General features: G+C 37.9%; 1 protein-coding gene across 6 annotated transcripts in view; it reads left to right on the top strand.

Annotated features, from left to right (window-relative positions):
- PCDH7 (protocadherin 7) overlaps window positions 1-25,303 on the top strand; it is a 401,554-nt gene that overhangs the window by 219,074 nt on the left and 157,177 nt on the right. The window contains exon 3 of one of the 6 annotated variants that reach the window (XM_048848660.2): window positions 17,794-17,850. The exons of 4 other annotated variants lie outside the window; for them this stretch is intronic. In XM_048848660.2, the coding sequence (XP_048704617.1) occupies window positions 17,794-17,850 (57 nt within the window). Of the gene's footprint in view, window positions 1-17,793; window positions 17,851-24,573; window positions 24,610-25,303 lie in introns of all 6 variants that reach the window. One more of the 6 variants, XM_075127986.1, reaches the window with a different exon arrangement.

Below are 25,303 nucleotides of genomic sequence, written 5' to 3'. Positions count from 1 at the left end.
AACTGTTCTTAGAGAGGCTGCCTCCCCACACCTTGTATGGTTTTAGGTAGCTACCTAACACGTTCTTTCAAAAAATGGTTTAGTACCTAAGCTGCCTGACTCCAGCAGCAGGGTTCCCAGCTGTGGACCCAAAGCAGAGAGAAGCACCTTTCTACAGCCTAGACTTAGGCACTGAACTCTGTCAGAGGGGCAAGGCTTAAGACACAATCTTAGCCCTATAAGCTAGTTTAGGCAGCAAACTGCCTACTATGCTGGCTTGTGTGGATACAATTCTCAGGTTGCCTATCTCTCCCCATTCATTGTATAGGGAGCATAGGTACCTAACTCTGACTTTGTGCATCCCATTGTTGATCCAGGACTTTGTAGGCACATAAAAGTTAGGCATGGTGATGCTCAGCATTGCACTACTTAAGTCTCTTTGCAGATCCAGGCCTTACTCTATAAGTGGCTATGATTAAACACAGATAAAGATACCCAGCTCGCGCTAAAGGATTATAAGGAGCACTAATTATTTCGTAACCTTTAAAAATATTATTTTTTATTTGACAGGGTTCTTCTTAAATACAGTAATGTTTCATTAATATTCCACAATATGTATTTAATATCTTTCCACCAGAAATTTAAAATAATTGAAAAATATTTAGAACAATTAAATAATCCACCTAAAATACTTTCAGCGGTGGCTGAAAGGCCATCAAATTCAGGAAACTACAAAATGGTGTTTTGCTATATTCCTAACCATATAAGACTTTGTGGAACTTCCCTGACCCCCTACTCTTTGAATCTCCACAAAAATAAATTTGTTTCTATATTTAACATATGATAAGAGCTCACCAGCCTGTTTCTTTTTATTGTAAAGTGTTCTCATTAGCTGTTTAAACAATGTCAAGAGCTGTTCACTTGTCCTTTACAATGCCTACTCTTACTCATCGAGCTCAGGAGCAATTTTTGTAATGTCAGAAAGAGATAAAGCAAGAAACAGGAGCATTGTTTAATTCTTCTTTAACATGACACTTAAAAATCTTAAGTTTAAACTTTAAATCCTCTTCAAAATTCTAAAAAGAAAAGGAGTACTTGTGGCATCTTAGAGACTAACCAATTTATTTGAGCATAAGCTTTCGTGAGCTACAGCTCACTTCATCGGATGCATCAACATTCTAGAGGCTTCAATAATGTCTACAATTTTGAACAACCAAAATTGTGCACTCAGGTATTTCCATTTAAAAAACAAGTCAAATTACATCCACAAATGACACTTTAACAAAAAAAAAAGTCAATAATCTCCATTTTGTTAGTGATGTGACTGCCATTCCATTGTTTATTGTTTCCAGCAGACCCAAGTTGTGTTCTGTACAGAAACCCTTTTACTCATCTGGCACACTGATTGCTGTTTACGTGTTTAGTTTGTAATGTGAAAGTCAGGAGAGGAAAAAGAAGGACTTTCATTAGTAACTCTATCATCCTTATCTTCTTCAGTCACATCACCTGCTGATTTTTCAGTAATGTGGATTGAAGCTCAGATGAGAGGCTCTTCTTCACTGTCTACTCCTAGCTCCTCACAAACTGTTAAAGCATCATCAGCTGCAGCATATTAAGCAGCAGGTGGTGCATCAGCTTTGCACTGAAGAAAATCATCTGGTTGCTGCAATGCAGATTCTTCATCATCAGAAGGAATTTTCACAGATGTCAGCATTGCTTACTGAAAACCCACACATAGTTAATGAATCACGTTTCAATTGTCAGGGCCTCTACTACGTTGCAATTTGCTTCTGTCCATTGCTGCTCTCCAGCATCAATCAGGTTATGTTTTACCAGAAGAGTTGTTCTATTAACAGTGTCCATATTGACTACCAGTAAGGTCAATAGACTTTGAGAAAAATATTTTAAGTAGGGCTGTCAATTAATTGCAGTTAACGCATGCAATTAAAACACAAAATTGTGATTAATTGCACTGTTAAACAATAGAATACTAAATGAAATTTATTAAATATTTTCAGATGTTTTTCTACATTTTCAAATATATTGATTTCTATTACAACACAGAATAAAGTGTACAGTGCTCACTTTGTATTTTTTTTATTACAAATATTTGAACTGTAAAAATGACAATAGTATTTTTCAATTAACCTACACAAGCACTATAGTGCATTCTCTTTATCATGAAAGTTGAACTTACAAATATAGAATTAGGTACAAAAAATAACTGAATTGAACAATAAAACTATGTAAAACTTTAGAGCCTACAAGTCCACTCAGTCCTACTTCAGCCAATCGCGCAGACAAACAAACTTGATTACAATGTGCAGGAGATAATGCTGCCTGTTTCTTATTTACAATGTCACCTGAAAGTAAGAACATGCATTTGCATAGCACTGTTGTAACCAGCGTTGCAAGATATTTGTGCCAGATGCACTAAAGATTCATATGTTCCTTCATCTTCAACCATAATTCCATGCCGATTCCATTCAACCACATGCATCCATGCTGATGATTGGTTCTGCTCAATAATGATCCAAAGCAGAGTGGACCGATGCATGTTCCTTTTCATCATCTGAGTCAGATGCCACAAGCAGATGGTTGATTTTCTTTTTTGGTGGTTCAGGTTCTGTAGTTTCCGCATCTGCATGTTGCTCTTTTAGCACTTCTGAAAGCATGCTCCGCACCTCGTCCCTCTCAGATTTTGAAAGGCACTTCTGCTTCTTAAACCTTGGGTTGAGTGCTGTAGCTAGTTTCAGAAATCTCACATTGGTATCTTCTTTGCATTTTGTCAAGTCTGCTATGAAAGTGTTCTTAAAACAAACGTGCTGAGTCATCATCCAAGACTGCTATAACATGAAATAAATGGCAGAATGCGGGTAAAACAGAGCCGAAGACATACAGTTCTCCCACCAAGGACTTCAGTCACAAATTTAATTAACACATTATTTTTAACAAGCATCATCAGCATGGAAACATGTCCTCTGGAATGGTGTCCGAAGCATGAAGGGGCATACGAATGTGTAGCAGATCTGGCACATAAATACCTTGTAATGCCGGCTACAAAAGTGCCAAACAAATGCCTGTTCTCACTTTTAGGTGACATTGTAAATAAGAAACAGGCAGCATTATCTCCTGCACATTGTAATTAAGTTTGTTTGTCTGCGCGATTGGCTGACGTAGGACTGAGTGGACTTGTAGGCTCTAAAGTTTTACATAGTTTTATTTTTCAATTCAGTTATTTTTTGTACCTAATTCTATATTTGTAAGTTCAACTTTCATGATAAAGAGATTGCACTACAGTGCTTGTATAGATTAATTGAAAAATACTATTGTCATTTTTACAGTTCAAATATTTGTAATAAAAAAATACAAAGTGAGCACTGTACACTTTATTCTGTGTTTTAATAGAAATCAATATATTTGAAAATGTAGAAAACATCAAAAATATTTAAATAAGTGGTATTCCATTATTGTTTAACTATGCAATTAATCGTGATTATTTTTTTAATCACTTGATAGCTCTAATTTTAATTATCTTTATTATCTCAGCATCCATTGGTTAAAATTAGGAAAAACAGCTTACTGGCAGCCTCTCCGGTTTCACATTTGAAGAAGATACATCAGCATGAGTAGAGAACTGTCATAAGCAGGTTCACATACTTTGTGTAGCGTAATCAATGATTTAGCCAAATTAAAATTTCCTCCAATTTTTTAACGTGCCATTCTAACTTTCTTACTGTATTTTCACATAAGTAGTACATTTTGAATTACTGTAGAAAACTCAACATTTCATGATCTTTCTCATGACCAACAGCTTTCCCTACTGCCCAGTCTTGCTACACATCCTTTGATCAAGTTTCTATTCTTGGCTTTGTTTTTGTCTCTCAAAAACAAGTTTTGGCTACAGAGTCCTGTAACATGATATTCCATATGTTCTTAGGCTGATATCCAAACAGAATCAGGAAGTCTTTCCTTTCAATAGCTGATGGTCTCTTCAAACATATTTTGAGCCTCATTTGACAGTTTTGGTAGGATAGTATGGTATGATTTTCAAGAGAACTCAACATTGAACTTAGTCTGCTCCTGTTGAGGGCAGTGTGAGTTTTTACCATTAATTTCACTGGGGAGAAGTGTTAGGCCAAGAATGAGTGTTTCTGAAAAGCTCGCATATACCTCTTCACCCAGTTATCAGTCTTCATGACTGAAAACATGACTGGGAAATCTGAGGAATTCTGATAATAATCAGGAATAATGGGAGGAAATTTAGAAAAGGATAGTTCAGGGTAACTCAGGGCCAGCCTTATGAGTGGGTGATGTGGGTAACAGCCTACGGTGCTGTGGTTGCAGGGGGCACCATGCTCAAGATGCTGCAGAAGAGCCGTGCCCACCCAGAAGGTGGAGATAAAGGGAACTGCAGGATGAGAGCCAGGCGCTCACACGCATCCCCTCTCTGCAGTCCTGGCAGCATGATACCTGCAGTACTTAAAGGGCTTAAAAGAAGTTGCTCAGGGTGCCATTGTCCATAAGGCTGGCCCTGGGATAACTACTGATGAGATTTCTTCGCCACTCAACCTATCCAGAGCACCTCGTCCAGTTCTGGAAAAACACTTCATCCAGTTCCCTGGAATCCAAGAAACCAGTTCAACTCTGGACTCATTACTGAGGTTTCTTTAGAACATAAGAACAGCCATAGTGGGTCAGACCAAAGGTCCATCTAGCCCAGTATCCTGTCTTCAGACAGTGGCCAATGCCAGGTGCCCCAGAGGGAATGAACAGAAGAGGTAATTGTCAAGTGATCCATTCCCTGTTGCTCATTCCCAGCTTCTGGCAAACAGATGCTAGGGACACCATCCCTGCCCATACTGGACAATAGGCACTGATGGACCATTCCTCCATTATCTTATCTAGTTCTTTTTTGAACCCTGTTAAACTATACTTGAGTTGATCAGACTTAGGCGTAGGGCGTGCATACAGGGTATACCAGACATCCAATGTACATAATCATGAATCAGCTTATATACACATTTACACTTAATATTATTGGTTAATATATCATGGTTGGTCTATTTTCTGTAACCCATCCCAGTTCAGATTATGAAATGTCCACAGACTGCAAAGGTATGCTAGTAAGAAAGCTTATCATACATTACTCTTCTATTTGTTTATCTATTAACTATGTTATTTTCAAGTTTACTTGTGAGTTTAGGCGTTGTCCATTATTAACCTCTTTTTCCCTACTTCTGTTTTCTTTTATGCAAGGCCTATTGCTACCAGGACATTTTTCTTATTAGTGAAAATACATGAAATAGTTTTCTGACAGAAGAGGTGGAAGCTTCATAGTTTGTCATATTTCAGTCTAGACTTGACAAAACACTACTGAGTGTGTATACAGTAAGGCATAATTTTCTACTGATAGGGAGATGGATTATTATACTTTAGTAATAGGTCCTTACCACAGCTATGTTATGATATTTTGAATACTACGGGATAATATTCTTCATATGAATATTTAAAACCTACAAAGCAAGCCAACTTTTAAGTTTCTAGCTACAGTTGCTTATGTTGCTAGAACACTACATATTAGGGAAAAAAATTGGGTTTTTTCCCCCATATCTGAAGGTCTAGCTTTAAAAAATAAATCATATTTGTGCTGAACACACAAGTAAAAGCTGCAGGTTTGTCACCCAGACACCTAGGTTTCTCCTGCTGGGCATGTACACTATGCCTCACTCTAGGTGTCCAGACACCTAAGCCTCAGCAGGATCCTCAAACCAGGTAGAAATATGTATTTTCTTGCCTATCTGACATATGGGGCCTGATTTGGCTGCTGGATAAGGACCCATATGAAATCTGGCCAAAGGAGGAGATAGTGGTGGTGACTCCCTTATAACTTTTAGCCTAGTGGTCAAAGCACTCACCTGAGATGTGTGAGATCCAGATTCAGTCCCCTGCTATGTCTGATAGGGAGAAAGGATCTTCTGAGAGGTGGGACATGCATATTCAAATCCTAACCACTTAAACAATTATTGAGCCAGAGAGAGAGAGAAAGAATGAATGATTCTACAGCATGGTGTCATGGCACTCATCTGGGAGGTAGAAAACCCAGGGTCCCCTCCCCACTGATTATTTAAGTATTTATTACATTAGAATTTCTTCTTACTCTAATTATTACCATATTAAGCATAATTTTCAAGTTAAGCATTGGATTTCTTGTTTTATGGAAATGGCAGATGTTCAGTGTTCCTTTAATCTGAGCACCAATCCTTCACTCAGTTACATGAACTTTTGGGACATTAAATCTTGATCACAGAACTCCTTGTTGCTAATGGATCTGCCAGCTGTCTAGCTGTATTTTTGGTAATTTGATTACTTCTAATATAAGTCGTAGACTCTTATGGCTTTATTCTTAATATACACAGTTCTGCATTAAAGAAAAGAAGCCATATATGAAAATTAAATGTCTATATTCTGCTATATAAAACAAAACAATCAAGTATGGAATTTGAGCTGACCTTCCCATTAACCTTTAGCTGGAATAGAAACAGAGCTAAAAGTGATCAGCATAATATACAACTAGTTTCAAATATCTGTATAACTTAATCTTAAATTTACTGTAACATGCAAAAAAGCTCAAAAATGTTAATACAGATTCCCTCTAATATTGTTCATTGACTTCAAATGGGTGTTCAGTTCCTCTGAAGATCAGACTGCTTTCCCAGGTGACTGAGTATGGATTTAGATGTTTAACTTTAGAAAAACAACCTCTAAAATGTTGGCCCTGAAAAACCAATTCTGATAATAAGGAAAGGCCAAAGTCAAAAAACCTGAGCTAGCATTCATCTGCTAATCACAGCCACCTGTTCTAACACCCAGTAAAAGCTCAGTCCCTGGGAGAATTCCTTCCTATTAATCACACTGCATTATCTGGCCATCTGTTATAACTGCTAGAAAAGCAGCAGTCCCTTTGGTGGCCATTATTAACAGATTTTTCACTTTATATTTTACTTGCTGAAATGTTCCACACACCCCTTATCCTCAAAAAAAGCAGGAAAATAAGTCCTAATAACCCAACAGTTATTCTGAGATGACTGGTTTGCTTGACTAGAACATGCCAGGTGGGTGTTTGCTACATGGGGGGAACCCTAATTTTTTCCTCAATTTTGATTAGTGTTTCCAAACTTAGTAAAGAGAATGGGGGTGATTCATGCCCACTGGGAGAGAAGGGTGAAAACTCTGCATATAGGCTATATTTCTGCTGGCTCAACTTCCCGACAAAGTGTTCAGTCAATATATGCCCCCCACGTGGCTTGACAGTACCCCATTGTGCTTGGGAAGGATCAATTCTTTTGTGTCTGTCTGGATGTTTGCAAACTCAAAGAAAGTGGAGGTTAGAGGTGACTTGCTGTCAAGGTTCCTTCCCCACTCTGAACTCTAGGGTACAGATGTGGGGACCTGCATGTAAGACCCCCTTAGCTTAGTCTTACCAGCTTAGGTTAAAAACTTCCTCAAGGTACAAACTTTGTCTTGTCCTTGAACCCTATGCTGCCACCACCAAGCGTGTTAAACAAAGAACAGGGAAAGAGCCCATTTGGAGATGTCTTCCCCTCAAGCCCTACACCCCCTTTCCTGGGGAAGGCTTGATAAAAATCCTCACCAATTTGCATAGGTGAACACAGACCCAAACCCTTGGATCTTAAGAACAATAAAAAAAGCAATGAGGATCTTAAAAGAAGAATTTTAATTAAAGAAAAAGTAAAAGAATCACCTCTGTAAAATCAGGATGGTAAATACCTTACAGGGTAATCAGATTCAAAACATCAGGGGAAGATAAAAGTTATCTAATTGTGCTACGTGTTTTGTCTGTCTAATGGATTTTCACTCCCAGCCCACCCTAAATTAAGCAACTGGGATCTGGTATGTGCTGAAAAATGAATCATCAGTGGCACGCATACAGCTGTACTGTAGTTTTCTTACACACACTAGTCTGTATTTGCCAGCTGGACAGTCAGCAGATAGACTTTGGGGCAGACCACCCACAATGGTTGCACAGATTGAGAGAATCCAGTAACATGCTAGTCCTTTTTTTTATAATACAACTGTTCACTCTCATCTTTTGAACTCTGAGATTGAGAAACAAATCAGGAATGTTGTACACAGTAATTATTTTAAAAATGTACATTCTTAACAGTGGACGTGTTAGCCAGGATTCTTCAGTATCTCGTAGTGTCTTTGCAACAACACTGAATATGGGAAACTCAGGTGGAGAAATGCTTGTTTTTTTTTTTGTTTGTTTTAGCGCATCATAACTGACTTCTAATTTTATTACTAATATAAATACTGAGAGGCACATAACATCTGATTTTAGTTACAACACTTGAAGTAACTTGACTGATTTCAGTAATGACTTGGAGTAATGTCCATAAATGAGATGAGAATCCAGCTCACTGTATTTGTCTGGTCTCCTCCCACTAAACTTATTATAAAGCCCAAGCAGTAACAATTATAAACAATTTGCACTTAAGTAATTCCTTTCCTTCTATTTGGAGATCACATAGCAGTTTATAAATTTTAATAAGTTGAGCCCCACATCACCACTGTATGAGGTAGGTATCATTTTCCCCTTTCACAGTATGATCAAACTGAGGCAGAGAATGATTATGTGACTGACCAAATTGTATACATATTTTTTTTCACATGCTCATGTTGATTAGTATCTTTAATCCATGAGTACATATTTATTTGGGGGTAAGCAATAGATTGGTTGAGCTCTGCATGCCCTGGCAATTACTTATTCTGTACTACTGAAAGCAGTGGAACTAGTTGTATGTTACTCAACACGAACAAGAGTGACAGAATGGAAACTCGGAAACTTTGACCTCTTCCAAAGCCTACTGAAGTCAATGGAAAGACACCCAGCATCGTCAGTGGGCTTTGGATCAGGCTCTTATTGATAGGAAAGGAGCTTTTAAAGTCATCTAGTCCATCTCCTTGCTGGGAAATATTATAGAGTCTTCATTTTATTGTCTTAGTTTTGACCCCATTGTTTTTATTTTCATTGTTCCATGCTAAATAATTCTTGTCCTTCCTTGGTATTCACATCCTTTAAATATTGGTACACAGTTATATTGTGTCCCTTTAGCCATCATCTAGCCTAGTTATATATGTTTAGTTCTTTTAAACCCTTGCTATAAATCATTCCTTCTGAAATAATTTTTGGTGCTCTTGCCTGCACTCCCTCTACAGACATTTGTCTATGTCTTTGTGCTAGTGAGAGTCATAAGTGAATGCACTGTTCCTGATTGCAAATTCATCAGTCAGATAAAGAAGGACTAGTCTTACCTTGCTCTGTGACATGTTACCTTTATGTATCCACCCCCAAATCACACTGACCTTTTTTTCCCTTCCATAATGCATTGCAAGTTCATACCTAATTTGCTCCCCATTGTTACCCCAGGTGTTTTATGGCATTATTTCTTTCCAGATATTTTCTTTCTATTGAATATCTTTCTTTGATTTTTTTTCCCTCGGATGTATTAGTGTGCATTTTTTCAAGCTGAATCTTATTTTGCTATTTCCTGCCCATATGTCTAATCTTTCTAAGTCCCTAAGTCCCTCCTGTCCTCATTGGCCCTCTCAGCACCTCTCAATTTAATATAATTTGTGATTGCTATTAATATGCAGTCTTCTGCTTTGTTCAGACCTTATACAAAGATATTAAGAACTGACCTAACACTAGTTCTTGTAGCACTCCACTAGACACTTCACTTTAACTCAAAACTGGACAGGTAACAATATCCTCTTTGTACAATGGCTCCACATTTGGATAAGGAGGAGATATAGAGAGGTGCCTGTATCATGTTCCTGTCATTTTGGAAATTTTCAAAAAAGGTCACCTACTGGTTTATTAAAGAAAGACTCATAATTGGAACTACTAAACCTAGATCAAATGTCAGCTCAGGAAACATCATTAAAGGTCATTTGTGCTGATAACTTTTTCGTAAATTCCAGACTGTACCTTGTAGTTGTTTTAAATCAGGGATGAAGAATATTCTAAATCCAAGCAGAGATTTGTTATAATACATGCTAAAAATCCTTGTTTATAAATAAGTTTTCTATGTACTTTTTCTGGAAGTCAGTGGATAATTCCATACAACTGTGCCAAATGCCAGATATTTAGAAATCAGCAAATTAACCTCATCATACCATCTACCGCTCAGTAATTGATTACTTGTGGTGAAGAGCAGTACTGTCCAATCTATTTCACTCTATTCTTTTTGAACACTGTCTAACACGTGACCATGGGTACAGTTCAAATTCAAGCAGCCACATTAATCAGAGAATGTTGAGATGACGCCTTCTTTCAATTGTTGGGTTAGTGATGATCAGTTGTTAGGTTAATGCTGAGTGGTGTTGGTGGCCTGTGCTATAATGGAGGTTAGACTAGATGATCTCATTATCCCATCTAGCCTTAAACTGCCTCTTGATTAAATAGAATAATTCATGTAAACACTTTGTACAGGATTATGGCCAAATCCTATAAACTCTTACTCATTCAAACAGGTCCTGTGCCAGGACACCATTGTGCCAGGTACTCTATTTCTCTTATTCCTAATTTACATACTAACCCAACAACTGAAATGAGACCCAAGTGTTACAACCCACAGGAGATTAGGCTATTATGTGCCACAGGCAGAGACTAGAAGGGACTACAATGGAAGGGAAATGATAAAGTGAAAGAGACCCAGATAATCATGGCAAGTGAGCTGCACTCACATGCTCTAGAGGAAGGTGATCATCCCACAAGGTCACTGCCAAGCCTACCTGGGGGGAAATTCCTTCCTGACCCCATATATAGTGATCTGCTAAAATTCAGTAAGAAAGTAAAAACTGGATAGCAGACAGTATAGTGAGTCATTGTTAAGCAGAAGGCTGTGGGCATTGTCATTCTATGAATATTCTAGTAAGGCCAGATGTGGAATCCAAGTAGCTGAATGGCCATTTTTAAATCTTTTGTCAAATAAGAAAATACAAGAATGATTATATCAAGTCCGTCAGTATTACAAGTTTCAATACTGGAAAATGTAGCAATGAGGTTGCATACCACAGGGTTTTGTTGATCTGAATTCAAGCTGAAGATCTGATAGTGGCAGACCCAAACATTCATAAATCATGCCATGATTCTTCTGTCAGACTTTGAAACCTTATACAATTTACATATGAACGGCAATAAATAAAGATGTGATATAGCATTTCAGCAGCTGATCGATGAGGTCACACCACACATCTTTGCAACAAAGTCTTTTTTATACAAAATACATGGTAGCAAGCTAGGGTATGCTATTTCTATCACATAGGAATGCACAACTCTTTTATATCACAATGATTCGTTTTCATCTTCAGCATTAGCCAACCAAACCTATAGCAGTGCATTTTTGCTCAGAGATGGGATAACATTAGCATCTTAGAGGAAGTGATGCCAGCCCAATAAGTATAGCAGGTTAAACAGCTAACATAGAACAAAGAATATAGTTTCATTAATCTATTGAAAATTATGCAAAGGAGTTTCCTCTACATCATTCCACAAAAGTGGGATTCCTTAGATTATAATCCATTTTCTACTGAAGTACTTCATTCCAGAGTATACATTAAACTTGCTATGTTTGCAAAACATAGCACTGGCAGAAAACAGTTAATCCTACTTTCAGAAGTAGGATAAAGTCAAAAGAATTGACACTCCAATTTCTAAAAAGGAGATTTTCTATGGAATGGAATGTTAAAGGTTTTACCTGATATAATACAGGGATCAGCATATAACAATGACATCAAACTTTTCCAAAAGGTAAATATCAAAGCAGTTTTACAATTGTTAAATAACACTGAAGATCCTGTATAGGAAAGAAAACATGAGATTTGTCCATGAGGAGGGGTTTTTTAGGGTAATTGGCTCATGTAGGTAAGTCTTTGAAAAATACCAATGTTACCTTCATTATCAAATCTGTAAAGGACATTGCATAACAATCAGCACTGGCAACACCACATTATTTCCCTTTCCCCAAAGCCTACACAGCTGATTGGTATTTTGCCAGCCACTGAAAATGCTTCATTCCTGCAGGGAAGAAGCAGGATTCTGCAAAGTGACTGGAACACATTCTGGTCTCCTGCTGCTAAGGGGTCCCTCAAGAGTCTTAAGACATGGCTAATTCAGAACAAGCATTAGTGAGACACTTACCAGAGTCATTTCTGTGGCGTAGTAGACTGTGGGTTAGGGGGTTACTAGCCAGTGTTTGACTATTATTGATTTACATGACTAGGGCCAAGTAAGCATATGTGGCACTTAGAACAATGTGGAAATAGCAGGTGAGAGTTTATAGGGACTGAATAAAGTTTTGATCTAAAGTTCCCTCAAATTATTTATTACAGTATTTTTAAAATTATTATTCATACTTAAACACACACAATATTTCTCAATCCTAACGAAACCAGAAAAAGGATTCCATATTCACATGGATGTAACGTCTGTTGCATATGTATATTAAAGACTAGATTTATAAAGGTATTTAGATGCCTATAGATATGGATAGGTTACTAACTGCTTTTGAAAAGTGCCCTAAGCACATAACTTACTGCGTGCCTTGGAAGTTTTGAAAATTCCCCTAGGTGCCAATCTCTATCTTTAAGAGCCTAAAAAATCTGGACCTAAACCCATCAAGAGGGAGAACTTTCCCAGACTCCTTATAAGTCACATTTCCAACTACCCATTGTGTCATAAATAACGGCCCCCTCTCATGCACATATTTCCTAATTAGTTGTGCAGGTGAGGCTATGCAACACTAATATCAGCTTGTGATATTCTAGGGAAATGAAATCAATTGTATCTATAAAAGTGTGCTCTGTTGCTGTGTTAGGCAACTACCCTTCTTGAATCCACACTATGTCATTAATAGACCTGTTTCATGCACCCTAGAGACTAGTATTTGATTCTTAGTTTTACAGTGGAATACCAATAGCTTTGTGTATGTGTGTGTTCGCGCTTTCTGCAAGTGCCCAGATGCAGAGATTCCAATAGAAAGGTCTCTTCTATTTAGGAGTAACATCACATGTAAGGAATTCAGGTAGCCCTGAGCAAGATTAATGACGTTACGTGTTAAAAGTTTGGTTTTCACTAGACAATTGTGTGTGTGTGTGTCTGTGTGTATTTTTTTTAATACTGATATGAAAGAGAGTTATGGCAAGGTAATATTGAAACACATCTGAAAGTATTCATTTTCTTTGATCAGCCAATGATATTTAATTGTTTAACATTCTGAATGTTCTGAGCCTGTATTGCCATAACATCTTCTTATATCATGCAAATTGGATTTGGCCATGTCTAGTATTTAATTTAATATTCTTAAGAACTTAATTTCTGAAAAGAGTCAATGTTACATTTAACGTGTGTGTGTGTGTGTATATATACACTCAGAGCTAGAACAGGTGTAGCCTTTTTGTTTCTGAAGACTGAAGTTCAAACATGTCTGATTAACGCTGATAAACAATTTAATATATAGCATTTATATCAGCATTTGAATTTTCAAAATGTTATATAAATGTTCGTGTTTTCCCACGTGAAGTGAGTTTGGGTATAAATATTTCTCGGTGGACACATCTCCTCTTCTACCCACTATGCAATTTGACACCAACTCCTGCTAACAACCATGCAGTTTGACATAATTTTGCAGTCTTTGCTCAGGAGAGGTACCAGTATAGACCATGACTTTTCTGTAGATCAGGACAGAGTAATATTAAGAGAATTCTATTGGATTTTACAGTGTACTTTCCCTTGATGTAGCCAGTGTTGTCTCATTTTCATGAATATTTTAAATCCCCAAATTAGCTCTAAATATGTGAAAAGAAGTGCCTAAAATATATTTTGGAAAACACTCCTAGTAACCCTTCATATTACTTCTAGAGCAAATTACCAGTGAATTTTAGTTCAAAAGTTAATGCAGCCTAACTTGTGTTCAGACTAGAGATGGTTGAAATTCTTTTTTATTTTAAAATAGTCTATTCTTTAAACAATATTTTTAATTTCTTTAGAAAATTTCCAGATTTTGAAAATAAATAAATAAGGTGGTGGTTCTTGAAAATTCTTTTTTTGTTTGTTTTGTCTTTCAGTTTTTATTAAAAGAATTTTGGATTTGTTTTTATCTTTTTCATTTCTTTATAACTTTCTTTTCATAGAAATACTTATTTTCTAACCGGTTCCAAGTCATACTATTACCAGTTAATATACACTAGTTGTTCTTCCTCCCTCCCCAGATATGTAGCAGTGCATATAGTGAAAGACATGACTGAACCCTCAAATGCCTATATTTTGACATAAGCTGCATTTATAGCTATTGCTACTAATATTTCTAGCTTTATTCCCAGTTCTTAAGAACAAAAGATTAAAATATCTTAATGCTACAATGCATGGAAGACTTACACATTTAGAGAGGATTTTTGCAGTCTATATACACAATTAAGTAGGTCAATAGTTTGTATACTATATGCTTACACTCTTTTATTTATTATTTTGTTGAACGTTATATTTGACAGCTCATAACCTCCAGTAACTGTAGATGATTCTGTTTATAAATATAAATGATCTAATAAAATCAAGTAGTTGTAATCAGTATGCATTCCATGTGGAACTATAACAAAACTGACATTTTGAAATATTTAATTGTGTATTCAAAAGTGCTAGTGGATATGCCATGGCTTGAATAAGATCCTGAAACCAATTAATGTGGCTTCATTTATCAAACATGGTAGAGCTGTTATAAATACTACTAATAACATCATAACAATATATTTCCATTTGTCTGTAGATACAAAATGCTGCAGCGTTACATTATAGCCCTGAAGTACAAAAAATGCTTCTTTAGGCTTGATTCAACAAAAATGTAGCCATTTTCCATGCTCTGGAAGCTGCCAGGAAGCTGCAAAAGCCCCCAAAATACTTATCTTTACATAGTCTACCAAAGAAAATAAACGTACTCTTAGCTGATATTCCTAGTGTATCTTTTTTTCTTCTTGAAACTGACCTTTCATAACATTGAAATGGAGGGTAAAGTCAGGTATTGATGCTAAAGTTCTAAAATATATAAAATGTAGACTTTTGGTAGTGTTTTATTTTTATTACTAGAAAGCACAAAAAGACAGTGGGCCAAATTCTGCTCTCATTTATAGCAGTTTAAGGGCCCAGTTAAACTCTCAAAGTCAGTGGAAAGGCTACCATTGACTTCTTTAGGCAGGTCCTAAATCTGGGATAATTCCACTGATCTGAATGCTTTGGCCAAGAACCTCTAGTACATTTTAGAATTTCACATAGTTATATGTTTGCTGCAATATTTTAATTGCTGCATTACCCTTTTTAGTCACTTAAGGCCTGATTGTGCCTCCCTTACACTGCATAGGTCCTTACTACACAAATAGACTCAGTGATTTCAGGGAAATTATTTGTATTGCAAGATATTGTTCAAATGAGAAAAGGTTTTAGGATCTGTCCCTCTATTACTATGCACTGTAAAGGGGGAATCCAGTTTTATCATTTGCCTCTCGGGACATATGCAATACAAAATGTCTCAACATTTTCAAAGCAGCCTCTAATTTTGATGTCCTTATTGGAGGCCTCAAATTTTGGCCAATTTAAGGCTCCCTGGATCTGACTTTCAGAAGTGCTAAACACTCCCACTTCCAGCTGAAGTCAATGGTGACTGAGAGATTTTTTATTTTTTTTTTATTTAAAAAAAAAATCAGGTCAAGCTGTCTCAAGCTGGCCAAAAATTTAGGCCCTAAAAATCAAAGGCCTCAAAATGTTGACTTCTAATTGGGTAGGGCTATGATGGTACCATTCTAAAACTCTTAATCATTGCCAATTTACTTTAAATCCATACCATGTGGGAAAAGAACATTTAAAGTAATCCTTCCTGGTGGATGAAAATGGGAAGTCAGATAGAAGCATGTAATAAGACTTGTGAACAAAATATGGATATAAAAAGGTGAGATTATATCAACCACTGTGTATTGTTCAAAACCATACAGCATTTAGACCGCTTACAATGACACCATAGATAATAAAAGTATATATTTACTTTCTATAATGTTTCAGCTTCAGGTAATATTCAACACTCAAGTCTGAACTAGATTGAAACTGTGTTCCCAGTGAAAGGGAAACCTAACATTTTCCATATGCACTGTCATATTCCATCCCTTTTCTAATATTCACATTTCATTAACATTCAGTATTGGATGAACCTAGGCCTGAGTTTAAAAAAATTAACAAAAATAAAATATTTCTAATTTGTTTCAATATTTGCTATCTATTTAATATTTTATGAGCTAGGCCATCTTGTTTTTTTTTAAAAAAAAAAAAAGCAAATTCAAAGAGGCAGATAATAAACCAAAAATCTTGACGATTTGTTTTAATATTTGATATAGAATTGTCATGAAGGGTTACTTACTTGCTGGCATGGGGAGTTGGGAATTTGCAACACTAACAACTAGTGCAGCTTTGATGATTACACTACTAGAATTTAGTGTTGGGAAATCCTACCCTTGTTGCCAGAAGTTTAAGATAACAGATGAGACTGGGAATGGAAGAACTCAGTTTATCCAAAGGCTATCTACTGCAGAGGTAGTGTTAATGCATGCATATCTGTGATACCCATGAACTAATTCAGTCAATTCACAGCCTTTCCCGGGAAAACTTTTTTCAGGAAGTTACACTGATACTTTTCTTGAAAAAACAATTGTTGTTGTTGTGTTTTTGTGTTTTTGTTTTTTTAATGATGATTTTACTGGACAGTTTTAGATTTTTTCCTATTTTTTAAAACTTAACCTCTCATACTTCAGATTTGCTAACATACTGTATGACTAGCAAATATATTTTCTAGTAGATAGGAGACAAGGTTATTGCAAATAACAATATATATTGTTTTATGAATTCCTTTTATTAAATGTTTAGAGACATAATGACTCCTATGGAAATCAAGCATGCATCTATTACAAAAACTTGAACATGGGTGCTGTTTCAGTAAATTTGTTTGAAGTACTGAATCACAAACTTTTGACATCTCACTAAATCAGAATGTTATACTAGTATTTGGCAGCGAATTGAGTGTTTGATAGTCACTAATGAAATATTTACTTCCTTTTCTTCATCCCTGTAGACTTTTTCTTGTCATGGTTGAATTTTCACTTTATTAACATGTAGTCCAGAAGAGGTCAATTTATTATTACTGCAGCTATGACTAAGGAATATCTATCACTTATAGCAGTGGCTCTCAACCTTTCCAGACTACTGTACCCCTTTCAGGAGTCTGATTTGTCTTATGTACCCCAAGTTTCACCTCCCTTAAAAACTACTTGCTTACAAAATCAGATATAAAAATAAAGTGTCAGCACACTATTACTGAAAATTTACTTACTTTCTCATTTTCCCATATATTTATAAAACAAATCAATTGGAATACAAATATTGTACAGTACTTACATTTCAGTTTATAGAATATAAAGCAGTATAAACAAGTCATTGTCTGAAATTTTGGTTTTTACTGACTTTGCTAGTGCTTTTTATGTAGCCTGTTGTAAAACACGGCAAATATCTAGATGAGTTGATGTACCCACTGGATGACCTCTGTGTAACCCCAGGAGTATCCGTACCCCTGGTTGAGAACCACTGACTTATAGTATAGTATACCTTTAGCAGTGCATGTCCTTGGTCTGAATTATACAGAAATATTATATGTTTGTAATATGCCTGTAAATGTGAATGCTAACTAAATTTTACAGGTGCTGCTACCAGACTTGCCAACTCTCCTGATTTTATCACGAGTCTCACAGTATTTGGTGTGTGCACCTTTTGTGTTTTCTTTTTTCTTTTTAGTTGGCTTTTCAGTTCATTGTCAAGATTGTTGGCATTAAATGTGCACATTTTTCCTAAGGAATCCATCTCCTGTTACTTTAAAAGGGGCAGAAGCCATGCTGCCTTTGTCAAGGTGGCATCCATTTCACTACAGTCTTTACATGTGGAAGTGAGGCTGCCCTGAGTCATCATGCTCACCATGTCCCATTGTTTCCAATGAGACTGAAGCTAGGATGCCTTCAGGAAAATGGCTCTACTGTAAAATAAGAGTGTGGGACAAGAAACTCTGAGGACACAGGGGTATATGGGGAGAGGAGCCTGAGAGGGTTAGGGAAATTAGAATTTAAACTAAGGTGAGTTCAGAGAAAGAATGGATGCTGAGAAGAGAATGTGGAATACAGAAGAAATTGAAGGATCAGGGAAAAGTGGGATGCAAGAGAGACTGAAGGGGTCCAAAAAAGACTGAGATGGGGGTGGGAGAAGACAATAGCATAGAGGACACTATGAGAGAAATGCTGGAAAAATGTGGGATCAGGTGAACATAAGGGTTGAGCTGGGGACAGGAGACTGTATTGGGTATAGAGAGAGACACCAGGGGCCAGATTCTGCCCTCTGTGGCCCCCTGACATTGCTTCTACATCATATAAGGCCTGTAAAGAGGCAACAGTGACCCACAGTGGAATATCCTCTCCCGCCTCCCCCCGCCCGGCAAGGGAATGTAGGAGCAATGAAGGAAGCCTTATTCAGCCCCTGGCATAGGATGGCAAAATTCTTCACATGCATACTTAAGGTTGAAATCTGAAGTGTCCTTACACAGGTAGAGGGCAGGCATTTCACTCTAAGGGCTAAACCCTCCCGGATCTCAAAACCTAACTTTTAAGTGTCTAGAAAAATCACAGGAACAACACTATGGTGCACAAAGCCTGAATTAAGGTCCTAAACTCCTTATACAATTAATGGGGGGAGATATTGCCTGAGAATGGGATCTACAAAAGCCAGGGGAGCTGCCTATGCTAGCCAATGGGAGACACCAGCCAGAGGGGTATGTGCTAAGCCCCAAACCTATCTCAGGCTGCGGAGTGGTGTGATCAATTAATGGAAACCCACTACTTGGAGTTAGGTGCCTACCTTGCTCCCCACAAAAGGGGCACAGTGGGGAGGAGGTGGTGGTGTTGCCCATTTTATAACATTTAGCCCAGCGGTCATAGCACTCACCTGGGATGTTGGAGATCCAGGTTCAACTCCCCCCTCTCTACTAGAGAGGGAGAAGGAAGTTCCCATGTTCAAATCCTAACTCTCAGGAGAGCATGCATTAATCTCTGAGATATTCTGATGAGAGGCTCTGTCAATCTTCTATTGAAGCTGTTTCACTATGGATTAATAATGCAAGTGAGATTGGAACAAGGGGGGAACCACATCCTAGATTCCCACCTGCCAGTTGGGTGCCCGAACCACTGGGATACAGAGTCATGAGTTCTCTCTCACACCCAGTGATGGTGCCACTGTAGATTGTCATTGGGCTGGGCTGGGCTGATTCTGTAGTCCAGTGGTTAGGGCACCCATGAGGGACGGGGGGGGGGGAGGGGGTCTCCATTCTCCCCCTTTGGCAGACAGGGAGGGAATTGAACCTGGGTCTCCTATATCTGAGGTGAGTGCTCTCTAACCGCCAAGAAAAAAGTGACAAGGTGGGCACCACCATCTCCTCCTCCATCTGAATTTTGAATGAGACCCAATCCAGGTAGTGGCCTCTGAGCACACCTACTGGATCAGGGCCTGTACACAAGGTGGGTGGCCAAATGCCTAAGTTCCCCTAGTTCATGAATTGCTCTGGGGCTTAAGCAGGATATATCCAAATACCTAGAGAAAAGCAGCAGTATGCAAGCCCCAGGGATTTAAATTAAGCATGTCGGAACTGTTACAGTGGAAAGTTAGCCACTGAATGAGTTTAGGCACCTACAGGATTTGGTGGCAGCCAGGCAGGAATTTCCTGAATCACAGTAGGTTATGCATGGGGACATAGGCACCTGGGTCTGGAGTTTTTCTTTGTGGCTTATACCCTTAGCCAAAAGGAGCATGATCAGTGATAGTTAGCACGGCTTCATAAACCTATTATGCCATAGAAGTATAAGTGCATTCTTCGCCAGTGACTGGCTGGCGGACAAAATCAATGTAGTGATTTTAATTTATCTAGACTTTAGTAGCATTTCAGCCAGACCTGCACGGAAACAACCTAGAAATTAGAAAGAAGTTGTCTGCTTAAGAATTCTGCACTGTGGATACCGAATTAGCTGATGTGCTGTAAGTAAAGAATAATTATAATTTGGCTTTGGATGTGAGTTGATAGGTCAGACTCTTATATTAATAAGTTTCTGATCATTATATCAGATGTTCTGTAATTCAAGTAAAGAGTAAAGAAAACAGTGATGGGAAAAATCTGTTTTCCTATAAAGTCTTCAGTTAAAACAGGGGAAAAAAAGGACATATCTGTTCAGAGAGGGGGAATTGATAGTATATATCTATAGCAGAAGCTTCTTAAATATGATAGACAGCTGTACTAGCTAAGGAATTCTCCTCTAAGGCCCCAGTATCCATTGCTGCAGACTGTTTGCCGAGCTCTAGTAACCAAGCATGAAAGGAAAGAGAAAGATGCTGAGTCTTCTTTTTCAGCGTCTCTCCTCCCCTGGGTAACAACCTTCCTAGATAGAAATGAACTTTCCAGTGTACATGCCAGCCCCTTTTTTTGTACATTTTTGGGGCCCTCCAGAAGGCACAAAAAAGATGAGTGCCATCACTATCTGCAGCTGGCATCAAGAAAGGAAAAGAAATTAAAGTGATTTAAAAACAGCTTGGAACTAAAAACTTTAAACATTCAGCATCATAGCTTCAGAGTAATCTGCTATGCTTGTATGCTTTGCAGACAAAAGGCTGAATTAAAGCTTTGTTGCTTAAGAAAAGGAATTGGTAACTGTCTCCCAATTCAGCTTTTGAAGTAAAATAAAATGTCAAAGCTACCCAAACTTTTTCTGGAGAGCAATTGAGTGCCAGGGCTGATCTGAAGGAGTAAGACAGCTTCTATTAGGTATTTCATCACTAGAAGAGATTTAGAAAACAAAATCAAATATGATAACCCTATATCATCCTCTGCCAGGCTGGCAACCAAGATATACAGGTGCCTGGGTTACTTTTAAGTTTTATTTTTGCCTAAACAATTACACTGATGTTGAATGTACAGCTGTTCCCTGAAAATGACAGTAAAAAATTCCATTGTGAGCTTGAAAATTTACCATCAATGATTCCCATATTGAATAGCCTCAGTTTATACTTAGATTTTTTTTATTTTTTTTATTATTAGATTTTATTATTTATTTTATTACTTAGATTTTATTATTATTCCTAACTGCCTGGCCTAAAAACTTAGTCTGGACTCTTTTGTTCCTGTGCATTATCACCAGTAATAAAGGTTCTACAGGATGAATTATATGCACCCAATGGTTTGAAACTATGTCCTTGCTAACACATGTTCAACATCAGTGAGTGGGGTTACCCAGGTGTAACTGATTGCAATACATAGTTCTGTTGATAATGCTTAAATAAAACGCATAATTCAGCTAATTCTCTTACCTGTGCTTGCCCTGTAGGGCTAATAGAGTAAATAGTAATGAAACCCTACCTGACAAAAATAAGTTATGTCTTCACTGCAAAGTTAAACTTGGATGATCGGCACCTGGGTTAGCCTAGCCCAGGTATGAGCATTTCCACAGCAAAGTCATAGTCATGTTACCCCGTCCTTACTCTTTTTGCATTTGCCTGTGTGGGCGGGGCGGGGAACATCCCATGGTTCTTTGAGCTGACACACCTGAGGATTCTTTCCCAGTGAATTGTCAATTGCATGGGAAGTTGTCTGTCCTCCAGGGAGAATTGTGAAAAGGTCATTAGAGGACTGCCAGCAGTATTTCCTTGAATTCTGTCTGCAAAGTGGGTACGTTCCAGCCCAAGTGAAGGCAGCACCCAAACTCTAGATGAATAAACCAGCCTGGATTTAAAGCATCTTCAAACCTGGGCAAGGGGTTTTTCTTTGGAGGGGTGGATGGGAATAGAGCTAAAACCTGGGCAAGTACCCAGGTTAACTCTGCAGTGAAGACATACCTAAAGTGAATTAGACACTGTGGGTATGTGTACACTGTATTTAAAACCTGTTGCTGGCTTGTGCCAGCTGATTCAGGCTAAGGGGCTGTTTAATTCACATGTAGACATTTTGGGCTCAGGCTGCAGCTTGAGCTCTGGACACTCCTACCTGGCAGGGTCCCAGAGCCTGGACCACAGCCCCAACCCAAATGTTTACATCACAGTTAAACAGCCCCTTAGCCCAAGCTCCATGAGCCTCAGTCAGCTGGCATGGGCCAGCCAATGTTTTCTAAGTGCAGTGTAGACATACCCTCAGATCCTGGATACACAGAGGTAACAGATCTGTTGAATAAAATGGCATCATTTTAATTTAATCGCTTTTCAGAGGAGAGCTGAGTTTTAAAATATATTAAAGCAACAGAAAATCTCAGCTAAAGGAGGAGTATGGCTAAATCTGGTGAAAGGGCCATGAGGGGAAAAAAGAAGCAGTTTTAAACTGTCCCCTGAATTGCTCAGAACTGCCCTTTCAGCAGTAGTGTATGGATCTGAAGCCTCTTGTAATCTTCACTTTCTATTATAAAAAATTAAGGTCTTTTTTGTAGTAGTAGCAAAAAAAAGTAGACCTCCTTAAACACTTCAGTTTCTCCTATCACTGCATAAGACAAGAGTGTACGTCTGAAAGAAGAAGTAGGGTGCACATCAGGACCAGCTCTGGGCATCAGCAAAGCAAGCACGTGCTTGGGGTGGCATATTTCCAGGGGCTGCATTCCGGCCAGCCTTTTTTTTTCGGCGGGGGGGGGGAGGAGCAGGTGCGTTCTCAGAGCTGCGCCACTTAGACGGGGTGAGGATGTCGGGCCCCGTGCCGCAGCAGGAAGGGGAAGCCCCAGCCCCGGGATGCTGAGCTGCCAGGGCCCTGCCGCTACCTGGGGAGGAGAGGGCTAGTCCTTTCGGGGCTGCGCCACCTCATCTGTGCACTGGCTGCTGCGCTGCCTTGTGCCACCCCTTATATCGGGGCTTCTCTACGCGGCTGGGGGCTGGGGAGGGGGTAAAGCCCCTGCAGGTGCCGGGAGAAGGTGACATCACTCCCTCCACTTCCAGCACCGCCTGTGAGCCCCAGCCCCACCTGAGCTTGGGGCGGCAAATTTTTTGCTTGGGGCGGCAAAAAACCTAGAGCCAGCCCTGCATATAATAAAATAAGCTGAGACAAAACACAGATGCTGTCCAAGTGCAGCAGTGTTTAATTAAATAAGAAAGTTTAATTTCTTATGTGAACTGTACCGTTCTGCTTTGTATGGGCAGATTGCAGGGGTTATTACAGTGGCATCTCTTCACCTGTTCTGGTGCTTACCAGGTGTGTTTTTGTACATGAAAGGAGGCAGTCAACAGGGAAAGTATGCACACGCTTTTGCTGGAGATAGTGGTTCTCTGACTCTCTTCAACCTTTAGTGTGATACTTTTTGTCAACTAAGATGGGTTATTTCCAGAAAGTTGGAAAACTGTGTCTGTAAATATGACTCTCAGCTGAATAATGCAATTCACTTGCTTTCACTTTTTATAACTGTATATTTAGATGTAGAATAATCTTAATATTGAAAGATGTTTTAAAAATATAAATTACTTGTCAATAAGATGAAGATATTTAAACACACATTTATACATGGAACTTGTTCTATATCGTATTGTTTACATGATTGCCTATATTTTTACGATGAAAATGACTTAACCAGAGCTGGGAAAACAGTTCAATTATTGTATACTCGTGGAAATAACTATATGGGCTATTAATTGCTGGAGAGGCCCAAAGTAATCATATTTGTGATCCCTAAATACACTGACATAAATGCTGGCATAGTATTTATCTGATTTATGCATATTTATACAATTATAATCAGCTTCATTTTTAAAGTGTTTGATTTATCTTTTCTTCTCTGTAATATTTTATGGGAATGCTTTAGAGATTATTGCCAGATAAAATAAAATTGTTGTTTCTGTTGATACAGACTAACACGGCTACCCCCCTGATACCTTAGTGAATTGTTCTTTCATTATTACATTTCTAACTGCTGTTATCACAGAAAATGATGTAGCAACATCAGCACACAGCACACCTTACCTCATTGGGCAAGCTGCAGTTATGCCTTGTATGATCCACTATACAATAGGCACACGTGAACAATTCTGGCTCCTAGAAGGGAATCACAAGGTGCAATAGTTTATGACCTAAGTTTAGCTTCTACTATTCCGATAGAATTGACTCTGTATTAAAGAACATATTGTTTTGTTTTGCCATTTTATGGATAAACTCCAAACAGAATAAGGATTTGGTCCATAAACAAACTTGTATGATATTACTATGCACAGTATAGGTTTTCAAACAATAATACTCACTCATTTCTGTAAAAAAAATCCTGCTTTGACTCAGAGTTTAAGGTGATATAAATAGAAGCTTAAAATGGTTATTACATCTTAAAATACAATATCATTATAAATATCTTGCTGCTTATTTATCAACTGTGACAATTAATGCAGATAATACTAATTAAAGCTAGATGTAGGCAGTGATTTTGTTTTCTCGTTGTTAGAGAGAATTGATTCTTTTGAAGAACGAATATAGTAAGGTAAGAAATTAATGATATTAATGCATTTTAAAGCATCTAATTTAAATTGCAATTCCAAGTTCAATTGTGATAGTACTGAATGTTATGGGGAAAAGACTCTCCTGAAGAACTAACACAGTGCACAAAACCCTAGAGACAAACATTGTTGCCATTTTATAATTCCTTTTGAAATAATTTGTCTATATAATTTCAGTACAGAGTCTGATGCTGCTCCTATTGATGTCAATAGCAAAACTCCCATTGGCTTCAATAAGGAATGATCAAAACCACAGGCAAGAATTCTCCCCTTTGGTCTACACTCTTGATATCCTATTCACAGAGTAGGTTTTTTTAGTATTATGTACTTGTTTACCGCATGGAACTCCCATTGACTCAATACAAATTCTGTGCAGTGAATAAGTGCAATATTTGTGAAAGAGACCCACATTGCAGATTATAGATCAGAAGTGTGGATTAGAGAGGAGAAATTAGTTTTCCTTATATATCTTATTAGGAGAAAATTTCACAAATTTGAATTGTATATTGCATTGTGTGTCTGCATTTGGCATGCTGTCTTAAGTACATCAGAATTAGCAGCAGTGTTTTCATAATTCTGTTTGGATTAGATTAGATAATTGAGAAGTGACTATAGATTTCTTGAGTTATTAAGGAAGCCACCTAGATTCTCCTGCTAACATGAACTAAATAACTCCTC

This window comes from Caretta caretta, chromosome 4 (assembly GCF_965140235.1).
Source record: "Caretta caretta isolate rCarCar2 chromosome 4, rCarCar1.hap1, whole genome shotgun sequence".
NCBI lineage: Eukaryota > Metazoa > Chordata > Testudines > Cheloniidae > Caretta > Caretta caretta.
This window is presented reverse-complemented; position numbering and strand designations above follow the sequence as displayed.